General features: G+C 44.8%; 1 protein-coding gene across 1 annotated transcript in view; it reads left to right on the top strand.

The window, feature by feature from the left end:
- LOC126530907 (uncharacterized) overlaps positions 1–13,382 on the top strand; it is a 105,317-nt gene extending 91,935 nt beyond the window's left edge. Inside the window, exons 5-8 of the mRNA XM_050178233.3 lie at positions 1,918–2,036; positions 4,012–4,191; positions 5,378–5,572; positions 8,143–13,382. Coding sequence (XP_050034190.1) covers positions 1,918–2,036; positions 4,012–4,191; positions 5,378–5,572; positions 8,143–8,319 — 671 coding nt within the window. The 3' untranslated portion in view covers positions 8,320–13,382. The remainder of the gene's footprint in view (positions 1–1,917; positions 2,037–4,011; positions 4,192–5,377; positions 5,573–8,142) is intronic.
- Positions 13,383–24,530: the final 11,148 nt, after the last annotated feature.

Genomic DNA, 24,530 nt, shown 5'->3' with positions numbered 1-24,530 from the left:
TTTCAATTACCCTGTACTTGATTGTCAACTTTCTTAACTTTTTCCTCCATTCTGTGTCCACGCCCATTTCTTTTCATCCATGTTCCTGAACCTCTGTTCACAACTAATCTTGCTCTGCGCTTCTCTGACTTCAAAAAGAGGCCCAAACCCATGTCACCTTGCGCTGCCTCATTTGTGGTTTTACCGTGGGCTCCCAAAGACAACCGGCCTACCGATTTTCGTTCGCTTAACTTCCAACCCCTACAAGAAATCCGATTTCACGTCAGAGCTATCCTATCTATACACCATGTCACATCTAGCGGCAGGAGTGCGTAGACCCTTTTTTCATATTTTGCTTGACCTGCGAGATTGCGCCGGTGGTGCGCCGGTGGTGCACCGGTGGTGCACCGGTGCGTGCTAGTGCACCGGTGCTGCCCGCAGAGCAAAAGCATCGGGTTGCGGCGTTTGGGGAACTCGTGTGACATGGGTTTGAATCCGCCCAGCTCGGGAGAAATTTTAGCTTCTTTTTTGTTGTTTATGATTAGAAAGCGATTCAAAGAGGCTATATATATATAAAGTGGCGGAAGTATGTTAAGAATGCTAATCGCATTAAGACATACTTCCTGCCGTCACTATAGTTCCCAACTTTCGTTTAAATGAAGCAAACCCAGTCGCTGTGGTGTGACCCTCTCCTCTTGTCCTTTGTGTTTTTTTACTTGTTTTTTTTCTTCAACTATGTGCCAACTGGCCCGGATTTCAACCCTTCTGCGAAGCAAACCTTCCCAGGCCTACTTTCCCAGCATTTGGGGTTTGACGCTACTGCGTGGTTGGTCTCCCGCCGATTTAAGTGCAGTTTATCGTAGCACTAGCTCCCGGATCGGCCCACTCTACGCGGCGCGTCGATTCTCGATAGAGTGTCATAGCAAGGGAGTCAATCCCGGAGACAGCATAACGCGCGGTCACTTGGGTCACTTGGGGGGGGGGGGAGTCTCCGCGTCTTGCTGTCTTCATTAGCAGGCAAGTGTAATCGCTATAGTGCAAATCACTGCGCAGAATAAAAATTATATAATCAGTTGTGTGGTATTTATTTAACGGCTTCACGCAAGCTTCGCTTCCCAAATTCCAACTTGTGGTTTGGACCTGCAGAATTGTTTCCCGAGATGCAGCGGTCCGCGAACTTTTTACGCCGACTGTGCGTTTACTGACGTGTCTTTTGTGCATGCAAAGGCTATTTCCAATACAAAGACAGAGAGAGAACAATGCGCAGCGACAGGTGGATAAACTGGATAAAGGTATCGATTTGAAACTCTGCATACAGTGAAAGGACGATGAGTATAATAAGCAATAAGGAGTCCCTTCATTTTAGCGTGGTAGAACTCTAGTGCCCACAATTAACCGATAAATGTGCAAGGAGCACTGTAAGCGTGAGTGGGTAAATGCAGGCCGACAAAAAACGCCTTCGGTGAAGTCTCAATTCGGGCGCCACCAAACTTAACTTTCGTCTAGCATCTAATCATCACTAGCATAATAACTGCAGAATCGAGGTGAAATTTAGGATATATAGCAGCTGCAGATGCAGGTAAGAGTCCTAAAGGCCGTCTAATGAAATCTGAAATCTCGTAAATGACAAAATTTAGGCAAACGATAGGAGTGCCACTGAGTGCAACGGCGCCCAATAGGTGACCCTCTCAGTTAACGTAGTCTTCATAAAAACTCCTGATCTTTGAGACCTCTGTGACGAAGTGCCTTGCCGACCTTCAAGCACTCATTTCCCTTTGACGTTGTTCTTGATGCATGTCTCGCAAAAGACTGCGCAGATTCCTCTAATTTTTTCTTCTCTCTTCGAGAATCAAACACACCACCTGCTCCTGATAATTCTCTGTACACCTGCTTCTTAAAAACGTGACAGCGACTCGAGATTTTACTCTGTGCCTGCAGAACTACCTCCGATCAAGGCTCCTGTGGGCCAGGCACCCAAGCCCGACCTGAAGAACGTGCGCTCCAAGATCGGCTCTCTGGACAACATCAAGCACAAGCCTAAGGGCGGAGAAGTCAAGGTGAGAAAACACACTCCCAACCCTACTGCGCAGCGAATATTGTCGAATCGCGCCCAGAGAGACGTCTTGCCTTCAGCTAAACTGTGATTTCTCTATCAGATATTGCGAGTGTTTTAGAGACAACTTTATTCAATTAATAATGAATTATAAAGAAATTATAAAATTCTAAATAAAATTATGCGTTTTTGTTGTGGCCAAGACGTCTGACAGTATCGAGTACCAAGAATTGTGTGGCAGTCTCCATCGAGCCACTCAGTCAACCGAATTTTACTAATTCAATGTTTATCAAATACCTTCTGCGCATAAGCTGCACATTGCTTAGCCGAAGCCGGTCATTCTTCAAGGAACTTAATGTTAATTTCGACATGTGCTACATTGAAAATAACAATATCTCTATTTTCGCTCCACTATACACTAGAAAAGGCGCTCCTAGATGTCTCTGTAATACAATTTGACCTATGTCAAAGGAGCACGTCTTATGTCTGTAAATTTGTTGTTCTGTATGTAACCTATATTAATCTGCTTCCCAACGACGCATACACAAAAATCGATAGGATGGAGCGAAGGCGTTGAAAAAAAGAAAAGCCAATGAATATTTCAGTGGGAATCAAATCTCCAGCGCCAACATGGGAATCGTAGAGCAATAAGGAAATGCACGAAAAGCCCAAAGTAATATAATTACCACTAAAACTAGAAGCTTAACTCAAGCGAAAACCTTAACATGTCGGAAATATAAATGAACGCGGCGAGAAAAAAAAAAAAGGTAGGATGTACGAAAACTAACTGCAGTAACCAATTTCCTTTAAGAAAACCACCAAAACAAACAGAAAGCGGCCTAAAGCCAAAACTAGCATTGCTGACATCAACTAAAGTTTAGCCATGAATAAAAGTAGCCAATAAATGAACAAAGTTTAGAAATTCATTCAATATTACGGGCAACTGTTGAAAAGGTCACAAAATAGCCCGTAAGACGTTTTGCAAGTTTCATTGCTTTTTATCCGCTTATACTTCAACGGTAGCTTTGATGTCCATCACCGGTTAAGGAATTCGCAGCGGAATGGCGCAAATTTTGTTTTGTTTCCAAATAATATTAGCCTTTTTCAGGATGTGACGGGATGGGGAAAGTCAAATCCCTTACGGTGCTGCAGCCACGTGGAACAAGCGAAAAGCTCTGCATTTTACAAAGTCTTTATCTCATTTAGATACGTTTGCCTAATCTGTGTTTCACATTTTGAAGTGCCTGGAAAGCTATAAGCTAACTGCTACATCGTTGCGCCGGTGTCCTCTGGAATTTTATACGCAGCTTCTACGGAAGCAACAACAAACTTACTTGAAAGGACACCGCCAGTGTGGACTGAATGTCGGGACTGAGTGCCGGCATGCGCCAACGAGGGAGCAGTAGAACAGCCAGTTCGACGTGTTGGTGCCGATTTGTATACCTGTGCAATTTGGCGTGCTAAGTAGCATTACACCGAAGGCAAAGAAGAGACGGACAGAAGCTCTAATTGCGTAGCTTCGCTCACTCACAAAAGTCTTTTCACACGTGAACTTACGGATGAAACTTTTAGTATAATAAATCGATACACAAAGTACTGAGAGTTGAGCAACTTGCTAATCACTGGCGTGGCCTGGCAAAGAAATGCGATTTTGTCAACACCTAACTTGCTTTTACTGTGATACCTTGCACCTCTGTCCAACGCATGCTAGAACTTCGTTTTTTATTTGATGTTCATAGCTTCCTTTTTGCACTCTCTATACATTTGTACACCTATATTCTTTATGCATATTCCTATATATATTCATGTTTTTTTGCAAGATAAAGTAAGTTGTGAGTCGGGCAGCTATCCGTACGTTATTTTCCTTCGTATTCCATCACTTTACGTTCTTGCGAACTTGCAAGGAGCCTGAAATAATAATTGCGGCCTGAAAACCGCCTGCGCGTTTCCTCACGTTGTGGTCCTTCTTCCCACCCCAGGTGACGACGCAGAAGCTGGAGTGGCGAGCCGCGCCCAAGGTGGGCTCCTTGGACAACGCGGCACACAAGCCTGGAGGCGGAGACAAGAAGATCCTCTCGCAAAAGCTTGACTTCAAGGCGCAGTCAAAGGTCGGGTCGCTGGACAACGTCGACCACAAGCCGACCGGTGGCCAAGTGAAGGCAAGTTTGCGAATGATAGAAGCGTAACCTGTCCACTCCTTGTCAATTTAATATATACGCAGGAAAGAGACGACAAACTTTTTTGAAGTCGTCTCTTCCCTGCGTACGTTACGTCGGATCCTGCGTGCTGAACTTCGAAGAAACCCCTATGTATAATGCGAAGGTTGTGGGTTCGGTTCCCACCTGCGGCAAGTTGTTTTTTCATCCACTTTAATTTTCCATTCATTTAATGTTTCTTTATTTCATTTATTAAGCACAAGTAATTTCCCCTATGTTGTCCTTGGTGTCAGTGTTCGTTGGCTTCTTATGACTAATATAAATATATATATATATATATATATAATTCAAGGAAATGTTCTGTAGGTCCGGTGGATAGGTAGTTGAAGAAACGTAACGTTTTTTTACATTTCGGCCGTGGCACAGCCTTCGTCAAAGTAATAACAACTTTGAATTAACCTTTATTTACAAATACAGAATGGACTACTACCCATAGAATGATGCCAATGCCGACATCACAAAACTCGGACGACGGTACATACATGTAAGGTTCTGTTTTGTATAGATGTGCAGTTTTGAAAACGACCACGATCCCCATCTCGCGACGTAGTTTCCAACGTGACAGCCACATGCCGCAGTAATGTACGGTGGTGCTTTCCGTTGAGAACTGTCAGTGACATTCGCAGTATTATGCAATGTAACGTACAGTACGACGCGTCACTGCCGTGGTATCCCCCGTCCGTTAGCTCGGCCTATCTTTTCATCACCTCTCCTACTAGGGGCGGTAACCTCGAGCGATCACTTTCGGTGATTGCGTAACTTTCGCGATATTTCTCGAAACTCAGTCCACAAGACCCAAAGCGAGTTTCTGTCTCGCGTTGACCGACTCCTGTTCTCATGCGTTCAGTTACCGACTGTCGCGAAATCTTGCGAAAGTAATACTAACTCTGAAAGTGATCATCTGTGAATACGTCACCCCCAGTTCACTCAAGAAGCACTGAACTGAAAGCATTGCCGATGTCAAATTTTTACCACTCACAAAATATCTCGCATCCCGTCCACTTACACTGGTTTTTGACCAATCAGCGAGCAGCAAAACTAATTTCAGCCAAACTGAAGAATTGAAAGTGCGGCTCTCATCAAACCTCACTTTTTCACCTGTCCCATTATCGCGTGTCGTACCGTACAGGTGGAGACCCAGAAGCTGGACTTCAAGGACAAGGCGTCGTCCAAGGTTGGCTCCTTGGACAACGTCAAGCACAAAGCGGGCGGCGGCAATGTAAAGATCTTGTCCGAGAAGCTCGAGTTCAAGGAAAGGGCAGCTTCGAAGATTGGCTCCTTACCAGCCTCGGATGCCGGCAGCACACGAGGCTCGGAATCGCTAGTACGTGCCTTGCATTTCGCTCTATACCAGCCACCTAGTGCGAGTGAGCAACGTGGCAAATTTTCATTAACGCTTTGTAGCAGCTTTCCTTGGTGAGCGAGTGCATGTTCCAATCGTAGTTCTGGAAGGTTTGCTGTTTTCGGTTTGGCTGCTCCATACGGAGGACTAAGCTTTATTATTAATCACTTGCTTGCCTGTACAAGACGGTATTGAATCTGACAGGTATTCTAATGACAGGTGACTGTCACTTGTCTGTATTCCTTGACGGCGCTTGTATGACTAATGCGACTTATGAAGCGCAGTAACATCCACGTGTATGTCTACGCAACGCCTCGTAGTGTCGCTTATTATGTTCTTTTATTATTTTTTTATCTTTCATTTTGCTTGCGCTGTTATTCTCTTAAGTGATAAATTAGTTCGAACATACGCTGTAACTTCTGCGGCTTCTGAACTCGCTTTTATTGAACAAAGTAACTAATACTCGGTAGCTAGATTACTTTGGACGCATTACCTTCACTCGGCACCTACATCATTACGGCGACGTAAACTGTATTGTTTGAGAAACGCCAGTGCGCTGGCTTGCATTACATTCTACTATCCACTGGCTCACCGCATGCAAAGGCGTGCGGTGTACCTCCTATCGATGTACCTCTCAGAGAACTGCATTCGTTTACACTTTCAAATCATTGTCAGCGATTGAGTAGCGGATTTAATTTCTGCCGATGCTCTTCACTAAGTGCTGAAATGGTCTACGTAAACGTCGGCCCCAGATCACGGCTTAACTTAAGCAGTCTTTACTCCGTATACACCGAGTGTTTCTTTTCAGTGTTCACTTCTGTCGTACTCGTAGTCTATTTTCACACTGCCCCAGTAGTGTCGGAACATAAGTAGCGGTTTTAAGTCTTTCTTTCTCACAGTATGCCTGGAGGGAGTCGAAAAACAAATTTGCTCTAGTTGCTTCCCAAGTGTTTAAAATTATAGAGCCCTAAGGTAATACGTGAGAGTTAGTACACTAAATAAAAAAGGCATGCCTGGCTATTATGGCACTTAGGACAAAAAATCTCTTCCACCTACATTAAAACAAAGTGTCTTTATTTATATACACCAGACGCAATATCTCCAGCAGATTCACCAAAATCGGATGCCATAGTTTGTCATTAGTTTGATGACTTCTTGCATAGAATGACATTTAAAAGCAAAAATTTATTTACCTCTGCCCCTGGAGTTTGGTGCGTATCGTTGAAAGCAAGGTGCTGCTGGTTGCTGTCCTGTACTAATAAACAACTTGGTTAGTGGGTCAGTGCCACAGGGTATCATTCTTGGTCAATCCCCGAGAATGCATGTCCCACTGTGACACAGAGGGTATGAAGCCTTAAATGTATTTGTCTATGTGTGTTTATACTGCTAACAGCTACGGGCGACGCGGTAGTGCTCGTGTTATCTACTGATGCTACCTCTTTCACTCGTTCGTACAGGCTTTACGTCAATTAGATTCCAACACTGCGTTCAATCTGGGTGTTTTAATAACTTTTTCTTGCACAAATGCGTAGCGACAAGTTTTCATCACCAGTTCCATCAGCACATCAGTAGACCACAAGAAGTATAAAACAGCCACACGCGTGAGATTATCCTTCTATTTTCGATACAATCGAACGACATTTGAAGCCATGAAGTACGCCGAGCTAAATATAGGGACTCTGTGATGTAGGGAAGCCTTGATTGAATGATGACAAGGTTTTCTCACAAGGAAAAGAGTTAGATATGGATTTTAGCGGTGCTGTCAGCGAATAAAAATATTTTTACGGTTTCATAAATTTTAACTAATTATGGCGCTAATAAACATTCTGAGGGGCGCTATCTTTCCTCTTGCGATGGTTGTGTTGAAACAGCAGATGAGTTGTCAGCATTAAAAATCAACGTTTTCTTTTTTTTTTCTCTCTCTGTTCTGAAGAACTAGGAAAAAGGACTTATCGCCTCGAGGGCTGCATATACGTATTACCAATATAACTAAATGCACTGCTTCGACCATGCGAACTTCTTCTTTATTTTTCTTTTATATGTACAATCTAAACATCTAAGACAGTGCAGATGGTTATGCATCTGGTGAATTCCGCTCCGTAAGGAAGGCTTGCGTGATGCCCGTTGCATGGTGTGTGTTTAGCGTAAGAAGGTCAAAACAACAAGAAATGTAACTGGACGCAACGCTACCTCCAGCCTTGCGGTGTGCCTTTGTATTGTTTGCCTTATTTGTTTGACTGTCGGCGCTTAGTTACAATGTCTAAAGCTTTTCCAAGTGTGCCGACTAGTCTGTGAAAGAAATTGGAAAGGCAAGCATCCAAGTAAATGTCGAGGCTAGTACCAAACAAATAAACGTAAACCACAAACAACATTAAAAGAAACGCATTGTGCTGTCTCAATGAATCCGTGCAGAATTGAAGAAAAAGAAGTCATGTGCTACCAATAATGCCTCCAGTATTTGAACAATCGGAGCGTCAGGTTTTTCTTCTTTTTCGGTGTAGTTTCGTGGCGTGCAACCTTCCTAACTAGTGGCGCTTTCCTCTCGCCCGCAGAGTCCCACAAACCTGACCAGTCCCCTCCCGGCGCAGTCGCAGCAGAGCCAGGAAGACGACGTTGCGGCAGCAGCCAATGGCCACGAGTCGGACATCTCTCCCACCAAGGATGAAGTGGCAGCGCCATCCAGTGGCGTCCCTGCGACGGCGCCGCCCCCTGAAGTGGCCCAGTGTTGATCCGCCATCGAGTGACCCGCAGGGGGAGACTATGTAGCCCGCGCGGAAATTGCTCGTGGCCACGGAAGCTAGCGGTTTTCCCATCTGTACCATTGTTCGCTAAACAGGCGTGCCGTCATTTGCCAAAGCCCTTCTGCCAGGTGATACTCCTCGTTGCAGACGTTAGGGATAGCAGCTACTCGCACGCGAATGCATGGGGCGAACCCGACGACAGGCTGCACTTTTTCGGGCGTCGAGCACAGCCATTGTCTGTCAGTGCGTTGCAGGAACTAATCGAATGGCGTAAGAAAATGGTCGCGACGACGTTTTTCCCAGTGATTAAGAATGGTGTTACAATTGCTGATGAAGAGCACGTATGGCTGAAGGTCATACTGAAAGTGAGTGAACGAAGGAAACGTCGTTGAAGAAATGACATTGGCCGAGAATATTGTTCTGAAAGAACGAATGCCTACCGGTACTGATGGCTGTAGGCCATCGGTCTGCAGTGCAACTTGGCGAGAAGTCTGCAAAATTCGGTTGGCCTTCAGAGTGTAGGTGAGAATGAAGGCGGATTACTGCATAGATATTGCGCATCAACGTATACGTCCTACGCGCAGCACATCGCTACATTAAGTGAGAACCTCTGTGAGAATAAAGGTGGCAGTGTATCTAGGGAAGATGCCCTGAAAATAACTTTCGAACTCACAAGAATGGGCTCTATAACAGTCGCATAGTAAAAAACTGGGGGTAACGCAGGACCAGGAAGGATTTCAAGGTTTGCCAGGATTCTCTCGAAACAAAAGCGTAGAGGTTACAACAAGCATGCATTGTTCGTATGTGTAGTCATGATGGTTTCGAGTTCTCGAAGTGTTAATCCACCTAGAGAACCGGATTTTTTTTTAATCGCTGCATTCGCACACCTGGCTTCTTGTGATGCTTAGCCTAGCAAATTCACTGGGAACAAAACAACTACGCGAAGAATGGTGACATGACCATGCGCGAACGAACAGTGAGATAAGTAAGAAACTGCCTAGAACGTGTGGCCGCGAGCATTTCTGGATAAGCAACTGGATGCTGGACATAGCCGAACAGACAAGCGCCATTCTATATAACAAAGTACACCATTTTTTCCCCGTCTCCATGAGTCAGATAAGCGGTACTAATTTCTCGTATTTATATATAGGAAACATAACTTCGTGTTCCATGTATGTCAAGGTCTTGAACACCTTCTCCCCCACTGCTTCCACATGCGTTCTTCTTTCTCTTCCTGCTGTATTTCCGTGAATAGTTCTGTATTTACCTGATTTTTAAGGTGCACAACCTTTTTAAGGTGCCGTAATGTTAAAAGGTGGTGTGGCTTGCATACTTGAGAATTGAAAGGAAGCGCTATACTGTTTCACCTCCTCCTGATGATATAACAGTGCACTCGGATGACGGCTAGCGCACGCTTTCGGCGAGCTGGCATACTATTAGCAGAAAACGCAGCCGAAACTCCTAGCGTGTACTACGGTGTAATTTGCCGAGAGGCGCTTCGTATGAACTGAGTGTCTCATGCTATAGTTTCAGACTTTCAGTAATTTTCAAGGGCTTGACACCTCACGTGGTTCCTCGTGTTCCCTGATAAATGCAACGTATCCTCTGGATACCCGCTTACTTGAACGGTTACTCGTTTCCACGAAGCATATTAGTAACGTGTCGTACTTTCCTATTGCAGCCCCCTGCCCCCAGACCCTACAAACTCCCTTCCCTACAAATTCTGTGTAACTGTGACGTAGGTAGTCGTTGCCGAAATACCATAGTCACAGTAACTTGTCTAGGGCAATGTAAACCACTCGTTGGCACTCTGGAGATGGAGAAGGCGCTACTGCGACGGCTACAGCGGCAAGATGGTCTGTTGGTGATACCGTCAGGTCGTCGTCCCGTGTGACAGCGGAAGTTTGTGTGTTAAGTTATGACGTCACATGTAGGAAACTCGGGACGTAAAAGATGCAGCACAAGTTGTCCTGCCTTTCTTTTTTCTCGTCTTTGTTCTCTTTTGGAGCACTAACATACCGTAACAGATGTTGTACTGTGACTGCCTTTCTATGATAGCTTATACCGGTACTCGCTTAAGCGCCCGTTGGTTATCCAGGGTTCAAACGCCGCCCGCGAGCCCGCTTTGTTTTCCCGTGGCTTGTCGAGCGGCAACCCCGACCCCGTAGCCTTTCGTCCTTTCGTTTAGACGTGTCGGAAGGCAGGACGTGCGCTGCTTCAGACTTTCGGAAACAGTGCGAGGCGCTTGCTGGTTTGTTCACAGTGGTAAGCGATACTTTTGACGAGAGATCGGTTGCATATGGAGTCGGTCGCTCGGCTGATACGTTTTGCGAAAAGAGTGCCTGTGTAAGTCTAGCTGACCGCTGTGGCTTGCTCTGTAAAGGACGTGCTAGAGGATTTTTTGAGGCATAGAAGACTGCGTCGTTGTCGCTAGGAAACAAATATTGTGAAAGTGTACATGGGCATTAACCAACCTAGCACTAAGCATGCTATTTTCTCTGTTTATTTTCGTAACGCGCATTGTTTTTCCCCTAGGTGTGATAATAAAAGAGATTATTTGACGCCTACGCTGCTATCTATACTTCACGTGTGCGTTTAGCGTGATGAGCTATCTGTTGAGAGCTTTAGTGCAATGGCCGTTCCTGCTGAACATGGCGAGAGTCGCCAAACATTATCGAGTTACTACTTTATTTTAAAGTGTCCTTCGGTTAACAGAATACACTAAGAGGCTCTTCACTCCCCGTAATATGTCGCCCTTCAGTCTCTCCTCGCTGTAAGAGCTGCAACCGAGTGCTGCTCCAACACCAGACTCGACAAACAAATCTCTCTCGCAAAAAAAAAAAGAAAAAAAATATCGCACCTCGCTCTAACGTCGCGACCGTGCTCCCACCTCTTGCCACGCGTACGCGACAAACGCGCTGACACAACGCGGCCCTAAGCAAATGGCAGAGGTAACTCTTGGTGCGACGCTCGCTTTCGACGTCAAAGCGCGGTCGTCGATTCCCATCACGCTTGCGTTTCCCTTACGCTTATGCGGCCTGTTCTACCAGTTGTGACCCTATTATATCACCTCCTTGACGTTTTTATGACGTCACTATTTGGCACCGCGTGTCGCAATTGAAGAGAGCTGCACGAATTCGCTTGTAAATATAAGAACCACTGGCGAATATTTTAGGGCGTACAGCTTGGAAGCATCTACCCGAAGTATATTATGGGCTTCTCCTCCTTGCAAAAAAAAAAATTTTCCCCCTCACCCAGGTCACAATCGTAAGCGCGCCTGAATGCTGCCGACGCTGCCTAAATTGTCTGCCACTATCAGAATATTGTAAATGTAACCAGCGTGACTCTTTCCTGTTGAAGTGTGCGATCTGGCGGTCTGCTAAGTTGCGAACCTGCCCTTCTGTTTGTGTCTTGTGTGATGTCAAAAAAAAAAAAAGAAAAAAGGAAAGGCTGCATTGTTGCTGATTTCTCCGCAGCACAGCTACACGTTTATATGTCGTGGCTGTTCCAAAATCGAGCTACATTCCTTTGGCCGTATCATTAAGCATGTTGGTTCTCGGAGAGCAGCGGGCACGTTTTGCCATTCTTGTAAACGGTTCTGCGACTAGGTGAAAGTGAAACGAATGGTAATTGTAATGGAAAAGGATCACGAATCCCACCGAGCAAGGTGGACAACATTATGAACATTGCCCTGCTCAGTCGTTTAATTTCGATGATCTGCTTAAAAGCCTAAAGTGTCGCAAAAGACGCGGCAATAGCGAGCAATAGAATGAGCCGAAAAGGCGACTGCCATATTGTCTTTTTCGTTAAAATTCAAACCAATGCTTCAATTCTGCGTCGGCTGGCGAAATGCTGCCTGCGTGATAATTCTTTCATTTAGTTCTCTGCATCTGCAGCTTTGCAGTCACACTACAAAACTAAGCTGTCCAGGGCAGCATTCATAATACAATACTCTTTGCACGATGGGCTTCGAGTTGTTTCTGTTTGTACAAGAAGGCTACGTCCTTTTGTGTCATGTGCTTTGCAACGTATGGAACAGCGAACGTAATGTATTGAAGTGACCAGCATACCCATACTATACATATACATATAGAGTCTGCCCCTCAGCGGAGTTCATGTGCCATTTTGTACCAAATTTTTTATAAGAATTGTGCACAGTGCACTGTAGTATGCTTCCCCTGCGTTCACTTGGGCACGACAGTACTGTTGTTGACAAGGTTGCGTTTTATTCATGTATAGCTTAATTTATTTGCAAGGAAATGTATTTCAGGGTAATACGTAGTTTACGCATGCTGTCGACTGTCTCTTCGGTGACGTCAAAGCATTAGCTAAATTCCAAGAAAAAGACATGCTTGATATACACTTTTTAAATAGCCAAATGTAGCATTAACTTCACTGTGCCTAACTACCGACCAACTTTAGTTATATGTTTATTTCGTTTAATAACTACAAAGAGTCTATACAGGCCCTGGTTGAAAACGATCGTTGCATGCATTATCACTGTCACATGTTTGCTTGCTTTTATCACAAGATGAAAGCAGCACGAGTAAGTGACAAGCGCATTTGTTCATTTACGTTCTAAGGAATGGAGTGTTGTTGCACGAATCATTGTGCTGGTTCACTGTCGCCAAGATTTGCCGCGGTTTGAGAGCGAGAAGTGCAAATGGACGAAAACTGCCAAGATACAATAAAGCACGTAATAAAAAAACGATAATGAATATCAGGTTGATGCTACTGCAGTCCCCGACAACCCCATATAAGATGTGTTTCGCCCCTTTGTAACTTGGCGCCCCAACAGCGTGGTCTAATATTAACACAAGTAAAGGCAGTGAAGCTACTCTTCAGTTTGGCCCCTGTCTCGTTTCACGGCGTGCTTTCTTCTTCTTTTGATTTGCCACTCAGGCTCTCTTGTGATGATCGGGTCGTTTTTGAATTTGATGGCATGCTATGCATTGTTTGCCAAATCGAACGTGTTGGTACACCACCACTCTACCTGCTTCTAAACGGGAACTGTATTTTGTAGGCCCAATAAACCATAGGCATTAACCTATCCCTGCGAATCTGCTGTCTGTGTTTTTACTACCATCACTGGTACAGCTGCGCTTGTGTTTTACCAACAACGTACCTCTTGCACTAATAGAATACCGCAGTTTCTCTGCCAGGTTTTATACCAGGCACACTGCCTATATGGTGGAAATATGGGTATCGCTACATTGCTTTAATGTTAATCACATTAATGGTGGCGTTCATCGTGGCGTTGATTCTGTCGGAATTGTTCTTTAGGTAGCCCTCTGCCATATTGAAAGTGACGCTTCCTTTCCATACCCTCGTCTATTTCTCTCTCTTCCCCGCTCCCTCACAATAGGGGGACGGGGGTTGTCAGTGTAAGTATAGGCAGCGTTTCTTGCCGAACAGACAACCTATATGTCACCATTTCTTTTTTCCCCGATATTTCTCATATGTGAACTACTACATTCTTGGACCACTAAGTAGCTTCTGCTGGGCACGTGTCCAGTCCTGTACAATCCACCAGAAGTGAGAGAAAGAGAGAGAAAGACCAAGGAAAGACAGGGAGGTTAATCAGAGATTACTCTGGTTGGCTACCCTGTACTGGGGTAGGGGCAGAGGAATTCGATAGGTGAAAGAAAGAAAAGTATTTAAAAAATAAAAAAACCTACATACACACACGACCAGAAGTGAAATACGCTACTGTGACAAATGGGGTAAAGAAGCCTTAAACATATTTTGGTATGTGTCATACATATCCTTCCGCATATCTCACACAAACATTCCTCTGCGACAAGGGATAATATTTCCAATTTCATCGTGACGCATATGGCTAACGCTTACAGTCGACGAGACCGTGTCCTCCACAACCACTGCTACTTCGCTAACTCAAACAATCGTCGCGTCATTTGGATTGCAACATTGCGTTGGATCTGCGTCTTTCCTTAGGGAATATATACTTACAGAAGACGTTCGCTACATTGAAGCGGCTTGTTCACCACCAGCATTGTCATGTGTAAGTATCCACATACTGCATACAGCCACTTGCAGGGCACAAAGTCTATGGAATCAGCAGCAAGCTAGTGCTTCTGTTTCGTGTGCGCAAGTTCTTGGGCGTGTGTGCTCTTCAGACGAGAGTGACGTTACATATAGTAAAGCAGCCAAGCAAAGCCGGAGGCCAAACTCGTAAATGTTTTCATTTGAAAGGGCTATTGGCCATCGACCAGCTTCACAAATGATATGTCCAGCATCAGGGTTGATTGAAACTTTTTTTTTAAATTTTCATTAATACAGGTAATGAACAAACTGTCTCTGCGGTTTTAACAAAGGCGAAAACCGAAGAGCAGCAGACGCGACACAGGGGAGCACTTGTGGCCTTGTGACGTACCGCATTTTTATAGCATCAAGCAGCGACTCGATTATGGCAGTGTTCGTGTCCAATGTGCAAAGACTGCTTCCTTCGGCTCGCGGTGGTGAAGTTAAAACCTTAAGTAGTTTGATAAAGGCGCATTTCTTTCTTCTTTTTCTGATCGGCTGCTTTCCCCACTGCTCCATTCCAAGCAGAACTAATTCATGCAGATGTACGGTGGCCGCAGTTTCAGCCACAGTCATCATCATCAGCAGCAGCAGCCTAGTTACGCCCACTGCAGGGCAAAGGCCTCTCCCATACTTCTCCAACTACCCCGGTCATGTACTAATTGTGGCGATGTTGTCCCTGCAAACGTCTTAATGTCGTCCGCCCATCTAACTTTCTGCCGCCCCCTGCTACGCTTCCCTTCCCTTGGAATCCAGTCCGTAACCCTTAATGACCATCGGTTATCTTCCCTCCTCATTACATGTCCGGCCCATGCCCATTTCTTTTTCTTGATTTCAACTAAGATGCCATTTACCCACGTTTGATCCCTCACTCAATCTGCTCTTTTCTTATCCCTTAACGTTACACCCCTCATTCTTCTTTCCATAGCTCGTTGCGTCGTCCTCAATTTCAGCAGAACCCTTTTCGTAAGCCTCCAGGTTTCTGCCCCATACATGAATACTGGTAACAAACAGCTGTTATACACTTTCCTCTTGAGTGATAGTGGCAACCTGCTGTTCATGATTTGAGAATGCCTGCCAAACGCACCCCAGCCCATTCTTATGCTTCTGGTTATTTCAGTCTCGTGATCCGGATCCGTGGTCACTACCTGCCCTAAGTAGATGTATTCCCTTACCACTTCCAGTGCCTCGCTACCTATCGTAAACTGCTGTTCTCTTCCGAGACTGTTAAACATTACTTTAGTTTTCTGCAGATTAATTTTCAGACCCACCCTTCTGCTTTGCCTCTCCAGGTCAGTGAGCATGCATTGCAATTGGTCTCCTGAGTTACTAAGCAAGGCAATATCATCAGCGAATCGCAAGTTGCTTTAGCCTCCGCCTAATCATCAGCACGAACTAAGATATCGCCTCATCCTAGCATAACATTTAATGTAGAAAAAAACAGTAAACTTCAGCCATTCACACGGCTCGGTATTCATTTGCTGCGACGGTAGCAGGCTCTCGCGGCGTACACTGTCATCTCCTCGAAAACATATCTCCGATATTCACGGCCTTAATCAGCTGCTGCGATATTGGCTGTTGTGGCCTCCGAAATACGTATGCGTAGCTTGAACGTGACGTCACAGACGCAGCTTCTCCCCATGTTGGTCCTCCAACATGGCGTTTAGGATGACCTCAGTGTGCCATATTTAGTGTCATGGGTAACCTACTTCAGTTTTGTACATAAGCGGTCGGAATACTGCTGCCTTCTGTGTCTATACTCCTTCCACACATAGCAGTCAATGTTGTGGAGGCTAGAGATACTTCTTGCAGTGGCTTCGTAAGCACTTGGACATAGTTCGACGTTTTTTTTCTTTTTGTATAGGCTCAGTGTTGAATGAAACAAGATTTAACCCTTGGAAACAGACACACTGTGGTATGCGGCTGCTATATAATGCGTTGCTTTAGATCATTTTTCATTTTGTTGTTATTTTGAGGTTTTTTTTTTTTGCAACCTGTCGCGAGGAACCTCACGTACATGCTCGAAACATAGACGGAGCGCCCGGAGTGATAACTTTTCTTGACCGAACCTCTTGCGTAGCTTCCACAGCGTTGAATACCATGTATGGAACGGAGTATAAACCATGGCAAAACCACCGCGCGAGGTGCCAGCAGGCGCTGCTTCTCACCGAGCCAGCCCTCCAACATAGCGGCTAGGATAACGTCACATAGTGCAAGTCGTCCATACGCATAAACAGCACCATTCACAGAGTGCGCGTTGGGCGAAAACGTAATTGCGATGCACACGACATCTTTCTGGTTCCCTATAAGTACCTGTTGTAGCCTCTGAAATACACGCATACAGACGTCACCCTACCCATAATCTGTGTGGACCACGAAACGCTGAACAAATTACTATGACTAAACACTACGACTAGGCATTAATAAGTCCAGCTTCAAACTGCACACTGCCACTGGGGCATGAGCTTCAATCTCAAAGGAGCTGCCTGTGAGCAAAGTTTTGCTTTTCTTGGCACTACGAGTCTCTAAAACTGAGGATGAGGAAGTGACCTGATTAACGAGCGCGAGGTGGCAGGTTTGATGGTTTGTTTTCGGTGGGTCTCTTCGCATGCACCATCGGGTGGTTTCGATGATGATCATCATGACTGATTGGCATTGCCTTTGAAACGGCGTAGTCACAAACAGTCTAGCCTGCGTGGTTTAATCAGGTATACTGTGCAAGTTTTTCACTCTAAGTTGTGACGCCTGCATCCGCTACAACTGGCGTTCATCGTCGCGCCAACGTTGTGGGACGCCTGGTAGCTGCGACGACACCGTTCCTTCTGAAGTTGACTTGCCCGTCCGCTGCGTAACGCCAACGTGTCACACCCGCGTATATATATATATATATATATATATATATATATATATATATATATATATATATATATATATATATATATATATATATATATATATATATATATATATATATATATATATATATATATATATATATATATGAGTATCTACAACACCGTCCGAGGCATTCGAGCGCAATGCTAAACCTTCCTGTCAGTGTAGACGCTTCGCCCTTTGGGAGAAAATATCACATCATTAAGTAACGATGACGACGACTGCCGTCAGCATAACAAAAATAATAAGAATAGACATTGCAAACCAACTTTAGGGTGCTTAACTGCTGACTCAGTAAAGAAGACCAACAGAATTGTGCCACCCTTTCAGGATGACAGCTGCAACTCCAGCGGAGCAGAGATCTTTAATAATAAGTCGAAACGGTTCCCGGCACGCTTAATGATATAACCTCTCAGAATCTTCTCATCCGATGCGCGATTTAGATTTTTTTTAATTAATTTCTTTTTTTTTAATTATGGGGTTTTACGTGCCAAAACCACTTTCTGATTATGAGGCACGCCGTAGTGGAGGACTCCAGAAATTTCGACCACCTGGGGTTCTTTAACGTGCACCTAAATCTAAGTACACGGGTGTTTTCGCATTTCGCCCCCATCGAAATGCGGCCGCCGTGGCCGGGATTCGATCCCGCGACCTCGTGCTCAGCAGCCTAACACCATAGCCACTGAGCAACCACGGCGGGTGATTTAGATTCGAGTAAAAATATTCCCCAACACTTGTGCACCTTTCTCGCCTTCTTATAGCTCGGCGCCGAACCAGGGCTGTCGAGCAGGCACCGGGAGCGTTAAACTTGCAACCGCTTACATCCACGCTCTCGAATAAAACACTCTCTATAAGAGTTATTCTAATAGTGGAGGTACGTTGAGTGTTGCTTCATATGTGTTGAGAGTTTTCAAGCAGAAATAGGCTGTAGAATTTGTGCTTGCAGCATCAGTTCTAGAACATAAAGCACTGTTCCAAGGAGCATTTTCAAGGCTCCCGCGGCCGTATACACAGTTGCTTAGTGGCTTTGGTGTTGCGCTGTTAAGCGCAAAGTCGAGCGATCAAATCCCGGCCACGGTGGGCGCATTTCGATGCGGGCGAAATGCAAAAACACCCGTGTACTTAGATTTAGGTGCATGTTAAAGAACCCCAGCTGGTCAAAATTAATCCGGAGTATCCCTCCACGGCGTGCCTCATAATCATATCGTGGTTCTAGCACGTAAAACCCCTGAATTCATAAAGTAATAAATAAGCCTCCCTAGGCAATTTGTAAAGTTCTAAAGCACCCGCAGTGCACACACAACATATAAATTTCTATAGCATGTTTCCACAAAAGCACGCTTTACTCCAGTGGTGAGAAGGGTGAGAACTTCGTCAAGCTGCCTAAAAGCAACTTTTTTTCTCACTCCTCATTTTCTGTATTGCACATGAAATAAACTTCTACTCCTACTTCTAGGTTTTGTCCCGATACGCGTAGCAGTCCCCAAACTATAAACGCCCTAGTCGTCGAGAAAGCGTTGAGGAGAACCCCAATTTGCACAAATATGGTTATCTACGACGGCGCCTCCAAAGTACAACCTGCGATAAATGTTTACGAATCTACGGATCAGACAAAACGTAGAATTCCCGGGCACAATTAATTTTGAAGTGGGCCGTTTAGAACGGGCGTTTGTCACCAAATCACGTTTGTCACCAAATCACGGTTCGTGGTCTTCAACGACCGTACAACAGACAGCGTAAACGACGGGGCAAACGGGCTCTACTGTTGATGTTACAAGTACTCAATTTCGTGCGTCTAAAGGATTCCATGGATGTATTTTCGTGCAGTAACTTGTAACTAAAGTACTCTACTATAATGAGAGATTCCGCATATCCGAAATTACATTACTCAGCCTACGTCTTCTTGAGCTGGTTTATCGTTAAAGTGCTCGTCTGGGTTACCTCTAGCGCATTTGAGACACAACTTTAGGCAAGAAGCCCATGCCGCTTGCAAGCAAACTGAGATTTTCCTTGATCAAAGCCCTCGATTACACGCTCCAGTTCGCTCTGAATAGGCGCACTGCCTTTTAACCTACATCCCTTCTAGCCTTGAGCGGCTAAACAATCAAAGGATGCACGTCTCGTTAAGGCAAATAAAGAAGCGACACGTGGGGATGATGGAACCTACGTCACTTCACAGTTTCTTGACATACGACGTGTGGCAAGTAGTGCGAGTCATTTATTGGTTCTGGCGTTGGCAAGCGCCTTTAGGATGCTGCAGCTGCCTCATGGGTCTAGCATTGGCGTCCTTGCCTTTCTTACAACCATGGTACTCACAGAAGGAAATAGCATCAATTAGTGAGTACTTTATTTATTTATTTATTTATTTATTTATTTATTTATTTATTTATTTATTTATTTATTTATTTCTCCATTGCATCAACCTATCTAGCTTATTCAAGAAAACCAAGAAAACAGTGCGGCTATGGGGCCAATCTAACATGCCACATGGTGCGCTGACCAATGCAGGTGTGGTAGTCTTGAGCGATCACTTCCGCGAGATTTTGTGCGAGTCGGCACCAGACGCGTCGAAGTATACGACCAACATCGTGCCAGGACAGCGAGTTTGTCGCAGTGCCAGGAACGCTGTCGGCCATACACGTCGACGCGGCCGAACTCCGAGTCAGGAGAAATCTCGAGAAAGTGATCGTGCCCTCAAAAGTGCTCGTTCTAGAATATCCCCCCTTCCTTTCCCCGCGCCATATCGAAAGCAATCAGTAAAACAGCTGTAGAATGTCATTATGGGCAAATTTTGTTTGTTAAATTAGCTGAAGGTGCGGCACGTAAGAGTAAAGTTGAAACGCTATTCCACCGCATTGCAATATTTTTCTCGGCGTCACATTTCCCGGTTTTGTATAATGAGTAAACCTGCGTGCGCTTTTCGGCGTTGATTATTAATTACATAATCAGCGCATTTCTGTGCGTCGGCCGGCGAAAATTCTGAACTGCGATGACTATTAGTGAACAACGCGCGAAAGCCATGGGACCATACGTAACACCTGTTCTTGTATGTTGTTCGCGCAGATGGGGCTGAGCAAGCTATTAAATATTTATTTTCAACAGATTGCGCAATTATGCCACTTCAGATGGAATACATGAACAACGGTAGGCCTTACGACAACATCATACGAGCGCCGACGGCTCGAAAAAAGAGCCGCAAGTAAATAGGGCTGAGTTCACTTTCCTTTGTATGAATACTCGCTATGTGCATTTAGCTAATTATCAAGATTGTATTAACTTTGTAACGTATGGTCGTAGCCACATGCTCAAAATTGTGAAATTGAAACCGCTCTGTGCTCAAGGCATGCCCATTAGGAAAACTGAGAGACTACAGACAGAGCCGGTTACGAATAATCAGACACCGAAACCAGCGCAGCACCCAGTAACGTTTTACGCGTTATTTCCCCAGAAATCCGTCCTTGCGCAATAATATGCCCCCACTACCATACACGAAACACCAAAGTGGCATAATGTGAATTTGGATACACCAAAATCCGTGCTGGTTGGTCTCGAGATTTCTGCTGAATGGACGGGACTCGAAAATGATCGCCTTCAATGGAAACATTCCGGCACGTAGCCTGAAGTACTTAGTACAATCTACCACGCTCCCTTTTTAAACTGTGGATAGCTTCTAGCAACAACTGGTATACTAAAAAGAAAAGATGAGTAGAATCTTGGTTTGGACTTGTTAGCTCTCGCTGAGGGACGTGTTCAGCTTACAGAAGAAGCAAATTTAGTAATCAAGCTTACGCAGTTCCTCCAGCTTTCTAACGAAACTGGAACTCAGCGTCGCTGCGTGTTTTAGATTACTGCATATTTCTTACCCACATCTCTATTCGCTAAGAACATTTGTCTCGAAAATGTACGTTCTCAGTGGAAACAGAGTTATTAAATGTATTTCGGGGGAAATAGCGCTAATTTGTCACATTAGCTCAATTACTTGAATAGACAGGCACTCCTTGCACGACAATTCCTATGGTTAGTCGACTAATAAACAAATTATCAATGATTACCTTTCTTTTTATTGCATTTACGGCGCCTGTACCGGATGTGGAATCCAAATAGACCACTAATGAAGTCACCTCCGTCTAGATGAAGTTATATGCTTTGCAACGGCAATAGAAAGAAAGTAAAAATATGGACTTAATTTCTATGATGAAGTGTACTGATGTTCGAATTAGCATTTTATCAGCACTAGGCACCATTACAGTTTGCGCACTACAGACGTATGACACTTGCGCCGAGGCCAGCCATTTGGTGTTCCAAAACACGCTGCATCGCCAAGGCGACGGTTAGGTTCCCCGTCGCTCCAGGCGCCTGCCGAAAAAGGTACCATGCAAAAAAAAAGAAAAAAAGACGTTTCTGTACTCAGGTTTATGCGAAGGTTAAAGTGCGGGGGCCAGACGGTCGAAATGAATCCGGAGCCCCCAGCGCTGTCGTGCCCCTCGTAAGACGATGCACTAAGCTAAGCTCAACATCTTTTCAAAAATCTGATAAGTATTCTGTGCGCGTACGCACACTCGTGTAAGGCTGCTTCCTGATTAGTGGATCGGCAACTATGACATTGTTACGTGGATCTTTGTACCAAAAGCCGATCAGCTTGCCGTGTTTTGCATTCGCAATAGAGAAGCATAAAAGAAAAGGTGTATCCCCGTTGACGGTGTTCTGCTAACTCTGCTTCACTGGAACTGCTGTCCTACCAAGCTTTCTTCTCGTTCTTTTGCCAATACCGAAATAAAATGACCAACTACCATTGAAATCAGACCAAGTTCTTGCTCCAGCGAAGTAATTTTGCCATTATTTTATATCAAAGGTACAGTTCCCGGAAAGACATCACATACCATACATACCAACATGATACATATCCACTGAATGTTTACGTGACATGCGCTCCTTTACACAACAGTCCCAACAACACAACGCTATAAAGACTCCGTTAAAACCACTCTTATTGTGTACAAATACATATTTACGCTGTTGCAATGGAGAGTGGAGATGGGAATGATGCTTCTATTTAACTAGAGTAATTTATGGCACAGAATTTGCGAGATATGACGCTTGCGGGTACATTACTCGTTCCAACTGCATCTACTTTATTCCTTGTATGGAATGCTTTCTAATGCATTGTTAACAGACATTGAATTTGGTGGGCAGAGCTCGTACGATCCCTGCATACTGACATAGCACCACTGTTACTGCAAGTATTATGGTCACATTGCAGTTGCACGGCAAATATTGTACTGTGCTTACGCTGGATATTCTACCAATTCATGTGATAAATCGTACCCGGAAAGGACGTTCTGAGAGTCGGAAGGCAAGAAATTCGTCATATAGAAGTGCCCACTGCACGTAGTCATAACCAAGCTATGGGTTAGCCTATGAGGTCACAAGCCATTTGGGAGAGAATGAAATAGCCGCAGTTTGGTGTTGATTCAAAAATGCTGCGAGTCCGTTGCTTGCACGTTGTACTTTCTGCTCTCACTGAGTAGCAGCGTTCTTCAAATCATGGTGGCTATCATGTTCAAAAAATAATTAAATTATGGGGTTTTACGTGCCAAAAGCACTTTCTGATTATGAGGCACGCCGTAGTGGAGGACTCCACCTGGGGTTCTTTAACGTGCACCTAAATCTAAGTACACGGGTGTTTTCGCATTTCGCCCCCATCGAAATGCGGCCGCAGTGGCCGGGATTCGATCCCGCGACCTCGTGCTCAGCAGCCTAACACCATAGCCACTGAGCAACCACGGCGGGTTCTACCATGCTCGTGCACAATAACTATTATACTTACTATATTTGGTCTACCCCTTTCTTGGACCTTTGACATGTGCCAGGGTGTGTGTGCCTACCACCGGGTATGTGTGCATTCTAAAGCCATCGTCCAGAACGGCTAGGTTTCCACCAGTAGTTTAAAGACCTACAGAAGTGTATTTGAAACAAGGAACTACCATCAAACTTTGCCTTTTGTTCTTTATTTTCTGTTTTCGGAAGCAAATAAACAATTCAATAAATTCATTTGCACATTGTCGTACTTCTATGTGCATGTACCTCTCGGTAACATTCTTCTCTCAATAAGTATCATACATCATCTCCTTCCTCTATCGGTGACACATAACAGCTCTCAATCAGCTAGATGGAAAGCCGTTCACCTTGAACAAGGTCTTGGGACCATGGTCTCGCATATCGCAGCTACAAAAGGCCACAAAAGCGCTGCTGTGATATTTGAAAACTACCGGATTGAGTCAGCGTCTGTGATCCGGACTGAGTGACCGACTGATATCCCCAGTGGACTTTCTCTTCTTTTAATCTTCCCGTCCCCCTTTCCCTTTCCCCAGTGTAGGGTAGCCAACCGGGCTCAGTCCTGGTTAACCTCCCTGCCTTTCACTTATCATTTGCTCTCTCTCTCATAACAGCTACACAGACAATACGGCCGTGTGCGTGTCATCTGCTAACGGTGCTACGTTGCTAACTCAAATAAGCATCGCGTTATTTAGATTTTAGCATTGCGTTCGACCGGCATGGCTTCTAAATAACTGGTAAATTTAGGCAGTGAGCTACGTGCATTTGAAACTTCATTAACATCAACATGTGCATAGGATGATCGAAGCGCGCTAAAACGTCGCCGCGTGCTGCATCTTTCTTTGTTTATGTTTCAGCAATGCACTGGTTTCGAAAAACTTCTGGAACAAGGAAAGGCAAGTCACCAAAGAAGCCAAGCCAACGGGTGACAAGCTCTATAGGCTCCCTTATCTTGACAAAATCTTCGAAGATTACGACTCCACTGCTTGGCCTATGTACAATAAAGGTGAGTGATAGAAGAAAATGCTCATTTCCTAGAGATTATTGTGAATGCACTGATAATGCGACACAAAACGAGAAAGTGCCTCACTGCACCGTGCAATACCTCCAATGTGACAAAAACGAAATTTTGCTTTCACCGTTAGTAATACTCAGTCCTCGGTGTTACCGCATTGTCTAATGAACATCTCCCCTGCCATGTTTTACTTCAACATTCCAGACCTCGAATGGTTAAGGTGCGACCGCGAGTTTCTTCAGTGAATGAAGTAGACTTCGATAAGCAAAAATCGTTATTTAATCATGCCGCTTAACGTAATTTGTTGAACTCAAAGCGTCAGCTAAAATGTCTCGAAATAAAAATTAATCAGAACAAAGCAAACACGAAGGTTCTGCTCACTTTCGAAAGTGCGGTGCAGCAGACGTTCGAC

This window comes from Dermacentor andersoni, chromosome 5, assembly GCF_023375885.2.
Source record: "Dermacentor andersoni chromosome 5, qqDerAnde1_hic_scaffold, whole genome shotgun sequence".
NCBI classification, from domain to species: Eukaryota; Metazoa; Arthropoda; class Arachnida; order Ixodida; family Ixodidae; genus Dermacentor; species Dermacentor andersoni.
Note: the sequence above shows the minus strand (reverse complement) of the source record. Positions and strands in the feature narration are given on the sequence as shown.